Source organism: Nicotiana sylvestris, chromosome 6, assembly GCF_000393655.2.
Source record: "Nicotiana sylvestris chromosome 6, ASM39365v2, whole genome shotgun sequence".
Lineage (NCBI taxonomy): Eukaryota > Viridiplantae > Streptophyta > Magnoliopsida > Solanales > Solanaceae > Nicotiana > Nicotiana sylvestris.
Genome location: NC_091062.1, coordinates 177,492,818 through 177,503,319, shown reverse-complemented (window position 1 = coordinate 177,503,319; position 10,502 = coordinate 177,492,818). Strand labels below are relative to the sequence as shown.

The following is a 10,502-nucleotide window of genomic DNA, read 5'->3' as shown; positions in this document are numbered from 1 at the left end:
AACGGACGGTAGGAAGCGGTGCGTGAGTGTACAACTACATCGAGTACATCAAATCAACACAAGTTTGGTTCTCGGGAGTTGGTACCTCCCGTTTTATTGTTTCCCTTTTGGTGTTAGCTAAATTGATGTTACTTTGGTTCACAGTAGTTCAATCATTCAACTAGTGTACTTGTGGTCACTTGTTTCCTTCTAGTTTGATTCGTTGAACGTTCTGCACTAGTGATTCTTCTTGAGATTTTTCGTAGGTGTAGTGGCTGTAGTCTGGGATGATAGATTAAGGGCATGTCCTCGGGCGGGGCAGAGTGTGGGGCCGGGGTCAGGGTGTGGGACGGGAGGTAGGGTAGGTAGAGGGGGCAAGAGAGCCTATAAGTTGAGAATCGGGTCATGGAACATAGGTTCGCTAACGAGTAAGTCTATAGAGTTGGCGAAGATACTTCAGAAGAAGAAGATTAATATAGCGTGTGTCCAGGAGACTAGGTGGGTTAGATCAAGGGCGAAAAACGTGGATGGGTATAAGTTATGGTACTCTGGAGTCCTGAGGGGTAAGAATGGAGTGGGTATCCTGGTAGATAGCCACATTAGAGAGTCGGTGGTAGAGGTCAGGCGGGTGAATAATAGACTAATGACTATTAAATTGGTGGTGGGTGAGTGTACTTTAAATATCGTTAGGGTGTATGCGCCGCAAGTAGGCTTGGATGAGGAGATTAAAAGGCGCTTTTGGGAGGGGTTGGATGATATCGTGCGTAGTATTCCGCCTTCCGAGAGGTTATTCATAGGAGAAGATTTCAATGGTCATATTGGGTCGTCTGCAGATAGTTATACTGAGGTGCATGGCGGCTTTGGTTTCGGGGAGCGGAACGGAGGGGGAACTTCGCTATTGGACTTTGCCAAGGCATTCGATCTAGTGATTGCGAACTCAAGTTTTCCAAAGCGGAATGAGAATTTGGTTACTTACAAAAGTTCGGTGGCAAAGACTCAAATTGACTATCTTCTGCTCAAGAGATGCGACAGAAGGTTGTGCGAGGATTGCAAAGTTATCCCAGGTAAGACCCTAGCAACGCAACATAGGCTTTTGGTGATGGACATTGGTATTAGGATAAGGAGGAAGAAGAGGTCAGTACGAGGTCGTCCGATGATTAGGTGGGGCGCCTTGACTAGGATAAAGCTCAAGAGTTGGAAGGAAGGTTATCGACAATGGGAGCTTGGAGAAGTAGTGGGGACGCAAACATTATGTGGTCGACGACGGCTGACTATATAAGGAAGGCGGCGAGAGAGGTGTTAGGGATATCTTCGGGCCGCACCGGTGGCCACAAAGGAGACTGGTGGTGGAATGCAGTTGTCCAAGGTAAAATGGAAGCGAAGAAGGCGGCGTACCTGCGGTTCGTAGGGAGCACTAGAGAGGAGGAGAAGAGAGCGAACAATGAGAGATATAAGGTAGCTAGGAAGGAGGCGAAGATGGCAGTAATGGAGGCTAAGACGACATCTTTTGCTCGTCTGTATGAGGAACTAGGGAACAAAGGAGGGGAGAAGAAGTTATTCCCACTCATTAAGGTAAGAGAGAGGACGGCTCGGGATCTGGACCAAGTGAGGTGCACAAAAGATGATGACGGCAAAGTTTTGATGGGGGATGACCAGATTAAGAGGAGATAGCAGACCTACTTTCATAAACTTCTGAATGAAGAAGGGGATCAGGATATTGTGCTAGGTGAATTGAGGAATGCCGACAGGCCCCATGAATTAAGTTATTGTGGGGACATTGAGGTCGATGAGGTTATGGAGGCTATGCGTAAGATGAGGAGGGGCAGAGCTACCGGGCCAGACGAAATTCCGGTTGAGCTTTGGAAGTGTGTGGGTAGACCAGGATTAGAATGACTTACTGGGTTGTTCAATGTTATATTCAAGACTAACAGGATGCCTGAAGAGTGGAGGTGGAGTACAATGGTTCCGCTGTATAAGAACAAAGGCGATATCTAGACCTGTAACAACTATAGGGGTATCAAATTACTGAGTCATACCATGAAAGTCTGGGAGAGAGTGGTAGAAATGAGAGTGCGAAGGACGGTGTCTATTTCAGATAACCAGTTCGGGTTCATGCCGGGGCGATCTACCACAGAAGTCATCCACCTTATTAGGAGGATGGTGGAATAATACAGGGATAAGAAGAAGGATCTCCACATGGTGTTTATCGATCTAGAGAAAGCGTACGACAGGGTTCCTAGGGAGGTCTTATGGAGATGCCTAGAGGTTAAAGGGGTCCCGGTTGCCTACGTTAGGGTGATTAAAGACATGTATGATGGATCTAAGACTTGGGTTAGGACAGTAGGAGGCGACTCCGACCATTTTCCGGTAGTTATAGGGTTGCACCAAGGGTCTGCGTTCAGCCCTTTCCTATTTTCCCTGGTGATGGATGCCATAACGCATCATATTCAAGGGGAGGTGCCATGGTGCATGCTATTTAATGATGACATAGTCCTAATTGACGAGACACAATGCGGCGTCAACGAGAGGCTAGAGGTTTGGAGACATGCCCTTGAGTCTAAAGGTTTCAGGTTGAGCAGGACGAAGACGGAATACCTCGAGTGCAAATTTGGGGCCGAGCCGACGGAAGCATGAATGGAAGTGAGGCTTGACTCTCAAGTCATCCCTAAGAGAGGTAGTTTCAAGTACCTTGGGTCAGTTATTCAGGGGATCGGAGAGATCGACGAGGATATCACACACCGTATAGGGGTGGGGTGGATGAAGTGGAGGTTAGCGACAGGAGTCTTGTGTGACAAGAAAGTGCCACTGTTACTAAAAGGTAAGTTTTATAGAGCAGTGGTTAGGCATGCTATGTTGTATGGGACCGAGTGTTGGCCGGTTAAGAACTCACACATCCAGAAGATGAAAGTAGCAGAGATAAGGATGTTGAGATGGATGCGCGGACATACAATGATGGATAAGATTAGGAATGAAGATATTCGAGAGAAAGTGGGCGTGGCCCCCATAGAGGACAAGATGCGGGAAGCAAGACTTAGATGGTTCGGGCAGATTCAAAGGAGGAGCAATGATGCACCAGTGAGGAGGTGTGAGCGACTGGCTGTGGTGGGCACGAGGAGAGGTAGAGGGAGACCTAAGAAGTATTGGGGAGAGGTGATCAGGCAGGACATGACACGACTTAGGATTACTGAGGACATGGCCCTTGACAGGGAATTGTGGAGGTCGAGCATTAAGGTTGTAGGTTAGGGGAAGTTGTGAATATTTCTACAGCGCACTAGAGTGAGACTAGCCAGTTAGGAGTTAGTCTTAGGATGCTACTGATGCATGGCTTTATCTGTTGGATATTAATATACTTTCCATCCTTTACGTATTTCTTATATTGTTGTTATTTTGTTATTTTATGTTATGTATTTTATGTTATTTTATTATGAGTCTATTGATAGTACTAATATATCGTCTTTTGTTACTCTCTTGAGCCGAGGGTCTCCTGAAAACAGTCTCTCTGTCCCTCAGGGTAGGGGTAAGGTCTGCGTACATATTACCCTCCCCAGACCCCACTTGTGGAATTATACTGGGATGTTATTGTTGTTGTAGAGTTCACACGAAGCCACACCGATTTTCGACCATTGCATTGGACCCCACAATTTTCTTACGTCGGTGCACATGTTGGCAAATAGAAGTTGGTATCCGTATCAATAAGAAGAAGAAGCCAAGACACTTTCTTAGGAATGTCGGTCCAACTTGACACTTCTAACTCTATCAACAAACTATAAGAACCACATTTTCACCACAAGATTTCACATCCTCTCAAATCTTAATTTGCCATTCCATCAATTGACAAGTTGCAAGAAAAATAAAATGAGTACTACTCACAAAGCTCACTGCTTGATTTTGCCATATCCAGTGCAAGGTCATATCAACCCAATGCTCCAATTTTCCAAACGTTTACAATCCAAAGGTGTTAAAATCACAATATCACCAACAAAATCCTTCTTGAAAACCATGCAAGAATTGCCAACTTCAGTGTCAATCGAGGCCATATCCGATGGCTACAACGGTGGCATCGACCAAGCAGAATCTTTCTTGGCCTACATAACGCGATTCAAAGAAGTTGGCTCCGATACTCTGACTCAACTTATTAAGAAATTAGAAAATTGTGAGTGCCCTGTGAATTGCATAGTTTATGATCCATTCCTTCCTTGGGCTGTTGAAGTTGCAAAGGATTTTGGTTTAGTTAGTGCTGCTTTTTTCACACAAAATTGTGTAGTAGATAACATTTACTACCATGTACATAAAGGGGTACTAAAACTTCCTCCTACTCAAGTTGATGGAGAAATATTAATTCCTGGATTATCAAGTACAATTGAGAGTTCAGATGTACCTAGTTTTGAGTCTAGTCCTCAATCAGAAAAATTAGTTGAAATGTTGGTTAATCAATTCTCAAATCTTGAGAAAGTAGATTGGGTCCTAATCAACAGCTTCTATGAGTTGGAGAAAGAGGTAACAGAAATATTCTACTTTTTTCTTTTGCTTTGTCTATTAAATCCATATATCTTATTCTCAGTTCTCATCCAGATTCCAAAATTTGTAGGAGTAATTGTATCAACAAATTGGATTTCTTTCGTAATATTTAACGTTTCAAAAAACACCAAAAAAAACATTTCTTACCTTGTTTTCAAGCTTACCATATTGTTGGAGCAGAGTATTAATTAAGTGAAACTTTTACAAAGAAGTAGTTTATACAAATACTCTCCTATAATTAGGGATATTAAATATCTTTATTAAAGCACGTGTAAAACCTTTAAGAAGATACAATATGGAGTGAATATATTAACATTTTGAAGTAAATAATACTAGTTTCACCCACAATATAAATGCTGTTTAATTACCTTGTAACGTAACAAAATGATAACTGGCCTACTATCACATGCTAAAATGCACTAATAAGTAGCATAAAAAGATCTTATTTACATTTTCAGTATATTCAGATTATCATGTATCTAATTTTTTGACATGTAGGTAATTGATTGGATGGCCAAGCTTTATCCAATCAAGACAATTGGACCAACAATACCATCCATGTACCTAGACAAGAGGCTACCAAATGACAAAGAGTATGGCCTTAGTCTCTTCAAGCCAATGGCAAAAGAGTGCCTAAATTGGTTAAATCATCAACCAATTAGCTCAGTAGTGTATGTATCATTTGGAAGTATGGCTAAATTAGAAGCTGAGCAAATGGAAGAATTGGCATGGGGTTTGAAGAATAGCAACAAGAATTTCTTGTGGGTAGTTAGATCCACTGAAGAATCCAAACTTCCCAAGAACTTTATAGAGGAATTAAAATTAGCAAGTGAGAATAAAGGTTTCGTGGTATCATGGTGTCCGCAATTACAAGTGTTGGAACATAAATCGATAGGGTGTTTTCTCACACATAGTGGATGGAATTCGACTTTGGAAGCAATTAGTTTGGGAGTGCCAATGGTGACAATGCCACAATGGTCAGATCAACCAACAAATGCAAAGCTTGTGCACGATGTTTGGGAGATGGGAGTTAGAGCCAAACAAGATGACAAAGGGATAGTTAGAAGAGAAATTATTGAAGAAAATATAAAATTAGTGATGGAAGAAGAGAAAGGAAAAGTAATTAGGGAAAATGCAAAGAAATGGAAGGAATTTGCTAGAAATGCTGTGGATGAAGGAGGGAGTTCAGACAAAAACATTGAAGAATTTGTTTCCAATTTGACGACTATTTCTTAAGTAGGAAATTGAGCCATAGAAAAAGAAACAAGAAGCTACATTTGTATTATGCAAGTTTTATTTTTCAGGTTGAAATTAGCAAAATTTGACCTGAATCTTCCTTTATTTTCTCCTCTTTTTTCCCCATTTTCGTGGAAAGCGAAGAAATTTAATTAGCTGATAAAGTTACAAGCTATAATTGTAATGTGTTGTTTATTTGATAGTAAGATATGGACTAAAGTCTAAAGACATCTAATGGTCAATGGGTCATTCCCTACTTATTTGTTAGATTAATGGATTACTTATTTGCAATTTGACCTTTAACTGGACTTTTGGATGCAATTAAAGTTTAACTCCACACATATATACCTTACTAGTATAACTTTTTACTTTATCAATTCAACTAAAAGATAACTTAGGTAACCGTTAGTAACTTGAATTATAAGGCAAATGACATAGACTAACAGGCCAAAATACAATAATAATATAAAAACTTGTTACACTGTCAAAATGCTTGCTTCCCTTACAACATACATTAAAATCAACAGTGTAAAGCAAGGGGAATGAAATGTGGAGCAGTTGGCGCAGTTAAGAGGGAACTGCAACAGTTGCCGGTGAAACTCTAATACCGAGATCATAAAAGCTAGGCCCTAATGTCACTTGATGCTGTTGATTGTCAAAAGTCCTACCGAGTAGGTGACAATTTGGGTTTGAGAATTTTTCCCTATAAAAGAAGGCCTAATGTTTAGGATTTAAATACATTTCTCATTTGTCTTCTTATCTTCTTAAGGCATTTGTATCTTCTCTCTTTAGTATTATTTCACTTGTATTTTTGGAGTGGAATAAAATATTGGTTGTGTCCGAGGAAGTAGGCAAAATTAGCCGAACCTCGTAAACTTTGGTGTTCCTTTTATTATTGTTTTATTGTCTTATTTATTATTTGGTGGCTGCCATAATTTTTGGTATAGTAGTTGTGACTCATTCACACTATATATATTTGGCTTCCGCAACAATTGGTATCAGAGCCAAGGTATTGTCTAAGTATGCTCTGTGGTTGCAGCTTAGTCTGATCTTCCACACCAGAAAGGAAATAATCTTGATTTGTGTCGTCAGATATTAAATAATATTCGTGTCAAAGATGGGAGACAATAAACAAGAAGAATCTACATCAAGTGTCAACAATACGTCATCATTGGCATCTTCGCTTATGACAAGAATTGTGTCAAATGCGAAATTTGCGGTAGAAATTTTTGACGGATCAGGATATTTTGGGATGTGGCAAGGCGAGGTTCTAGATGTTCTTTTTCAACAAGGGCTAGATCTTGCCATTGAAGAAAAAAGACCAGATGTTATTGGAGAAGAAGATTGGAGAATTATCAATCGTGTTGCTTGCGGTACCATTCGATACTACCTTGTTAGAGAGCATAAATATCCATACACAAAGGAAACTTCTACAAGTAAATTATGGAAAGCACTGGAGGATAAATTTTTGAAGAAAAACAGTCAAAATAAATTGTACATGAAGAAGAGACTGTTTCGCTTCACCTATGTTCCTGGTACCACAATGAACGAACATATCACCGGTTTCAATAAGTTGGTCACAGATTTGCAAAATATGGATGCAACTTTTGATGATGGTGACTTGGCCTTGATGTTATTGGGGTTACTTCCTGATGAGTACGAGCACCTTGAAACTACTCTACTTCATGGGAATGACGAAATTTCTCTCAGAGAAGTTTGTTCGGCTTTGTACAACTATGAATAAAGAAAGGGAGAAAAACAAAATGGCGGAGAAGGAGAAGCACTGGTTGTGAGGGGTCATCCTCAAAATCAAATGAGGACAAAGAAGGGAAGATCCAAGTCAAGATCTAGACCCAGCAAAGATAAATGTGCCTTTTGTCGAGAAAAGGGACACTGGAAGAAAGACTGTCCGAAGTTGAAGAATAAGGCCAAACATAACAATGGAAAGGCCATTATGGATTCAAATATAGCTGATTGTGATGATTCAGACTTCTCATTAGTTACAACAGAGCCATCAACATCATCAGACATATGGTTGATGGACTCGGCTTGTAGCTATCATATGTATCCCAACAGGGACTGGTTCGTGGATTTTCAAGAAGGAGAATATGGAGTCATCTACACAGCGGATAACAGCCCTCTTACCTCATATGGCATTGGTTCAATACGATTAAGGAACCATGATAGAATGATCAGAACATTAACAAATGTTCGATATGTACCGGATTTGAAGAAGAATCTCATCTCTGTGGGAGCCCTAGAATCAAAAGGGTTCAAAATCATTGCAGAAAATAGAGTGATGAGAGTATGCTCCGGTGCACTAGTGGTAATGAAGGCTAATCGGAAGAACAATAATATGTACCGCTATCGTGGCAGTACAATTATTGGGACAGCGACAGTGACATCTAGTGACGACAAAGAGGCAGAAGCAACCAGGCTATGACACATGCGCTTGGGACATGCTGGAGGAAAATCCTTGAAAACTCTATAAGATCAAGGATTGTTAAAAGGAGTAAAGGCTTGCAACTTGGAGTTTTGCGAGCATTGTGTCAAAGGGAAACAGACAAGGGTTAAATTTGGTACAACGATCCATAATACTAAAGGCATTTTGGATTATATACACTCTGATGTTTGGGGTCCTTCCAAAACACCTTCATTGGGTGGGAAGCACTATTTTATAACCTTTGTTGATGATTTTTCCCGAAGAGTGTGGGTGTATATAATGAAGAGCAAAGATGAAGTATTGGGAATTTTTCTCAAATGGAAGACGATGATGGAGAATCAAACAGGCATGAGGATCAAGTGTATTCGCACGGACAATGAAGGTGAATACAAAAATGATCATTTCAATAAGGTCTGTGAAAAAGATGGCATCGTCCCGCACTTCACTGTCAGACATACACCACAACAGAATGGAGTGGCAGAACGTATGAACCGGACCTTGCTGGAGAAGGTACGGTGTATATTGTCCAATGCTGGCTTGGGAAAAGAATTTTGGGCTGAGGTAGTTACATATGCATGCCACCTCATTAATCGCTTACCATCTGCTGTTATTGATGGCAAGACACCATTTGAAAAATGGTATGGAAAGTCTGCTGTAGATTATGACTCTTTGCACGTATTTGGTTCAACTGCATATTATCATATGAGGGAGTCAAAGTTGGATCCAAGGGCAAAGAAGGCTATTTTTATAGGGATTACTTCTGGAGTCAAAGGATATCGCTTATGGTGTCCTATGACAAAGAAAGTAATATTCAGCAGGGATGTTACCTTTGATGAATCTGCTATGATAAATAAGGTAACAGAAGATACCAAACAAAATGATGGTGCTTCTAAGCAGGTGGAGTTTGAGGGAAAATTTATTTTTCCTACACAAGAAGCAGAGGAGGAAACAAATGAAGATTATCCTCTGGAAGAAGAGCCAGTAGAGAGGGATATTCCAACTCAGGAACCTCAACAACAACTTGAATCAATTGCAAATAGCAGGCCAAAAAGGACAATAACAAACTCGTTCATCTTATAGAGACGGTTGCTTGTGCCGCCTCAATTGTAGCTGATGATGTTCCTGCCACTTGTAAAGATGCAGTCCAAAGTTCAGAAGAAGATAAGTGGAGGATTGCCATGAATGATGAAATACAGTCCCTTCATCAGAATCATACATGGAGATTGGCCAATCTCCTGAAAAGAAAGAAAGCAATTGGGTGCAAATGGATATTTGCAAAAAAAGAAGGATTTCCTAACCAAGAAGATGTTCGCTACAAAGCAAGATTGGTGGCCAAAGGATATGCTCAAAAGGAGGGAATTGATTTTAATGAAGTATTTTCTCCAGTTGTAAAACATTCCTCCATTAGAATTATGTTGGTTTTGGTAGCACAGTTGGATTTGGAACTAGTTCAGATGGATGTAAAAACTGCGTTTTTACATGGAAACTTGGAGGAGGAAATCTACATGACTCAGCCAGAAGGATTCAAAGTTGCTGGAAAAGAAAATATGGTATGCAAACTTGAAAAATCGTTGTACGGATTGAAACAATCTTCTAGACAATGGTACAAGCGATTTGACGAGTTTATGTTGCGGCAAGGGTACAAGAGAAGCAAATACGATCATTGTGTGTATTTGTGCAAGCGTGAAGATGGTTCCTTTGTATATCTTCTCCTATATGTTGATGATATGTTGATAGCTTCCAAGAATTTGGAAGAAATTGATAAGTTGAAAATTCAACTGAAGAAGGAGTTCGAGATGAAGGATTTGGGTGAGGCAAAGAAAATTCTTGGCATGGAGATAATAAGAGATAGACGTTCAAAGAAACTATGTTTGTCTCAGAAAGAATATTTGAAGAGAGTAGTACAACGCTTTGGCATAGATAAGAAGACTAAGCCAGTTAGTACTCCACTTGCTCCCCATTGTAAGCTAAGTACTACTATGTCGCCAAAAGATGAAGCTGAACGAGAGTCAAAGTGCTACTATGTCCCCATTGTGACTCAGATTTTGCGGGTAATCTGGACAAACGAAGATCAACTATTGGTTATGTGTTTACTTTTGCAAAGGCACCAGTTAGTCGGAAGTCTACTTTGCAGTCAACAGTTGCTTTGTCTGTAACAGAGGCAGAGTACATGGCTATTACAGAGGCTGTGAAGGAGACAATTTGGCTTCAGGGGTTGCTAAAAGAGCTTGGCATTGGACAAAAAAGTATCACAATTTTTTGTGATAGTCAAAGTGCTATTCAATTAGCGAAGAACCAAGTTTATCATGTAAGGACGAAGCACATT

The 10,502-nt window shown here is 40.4% G+C and overlaps 1 protein-coding gene across 1 annotated transcript; it reads left to right on the top strand.

The window, feature by feature from the left end:
- Positions 1 to 3,722: 3,722 nt before the first annotated feature.
- On the top strand, positions 3,723 to 5,961 carry LOC104225877 (UDP-glycosyltransferase 74G1-like). The gene is made up of 2 exons (XM_009777759.2): positions 3,723 to 4,476; positions 4,996 to 5,961. Exons 1-2 carry the CDS (start codon positions 3,835 to 3,837, stop codon positions 5,731 to 5,733), a joined length of 1,380 nt encoding a protein of 459 aa, XP_009776061.1. The 5' UTR covers positions 3,723 to 3,834; the 3' UTR covers positions 5,734 to 5,961.
- Positions 5,962 to 10,502: the final 4,541 nt, after the last annotated feature.

Coding starts and splice junctions, on each gene's coding strand:
- LOC104225877 (XM_009777759.2), top strand. CDS start 3,835: ATGAGTACTACTCACAAAGCTCACTGCTTGATTTTGCCATATCCAGTG. Junction 4,477..4,995: donor TCTATGAGTTGGAGAAAGAG/GTAACAGAAATA, acceptor TTTGACATGTAG/GTAATTGATTGGATGGCCAA.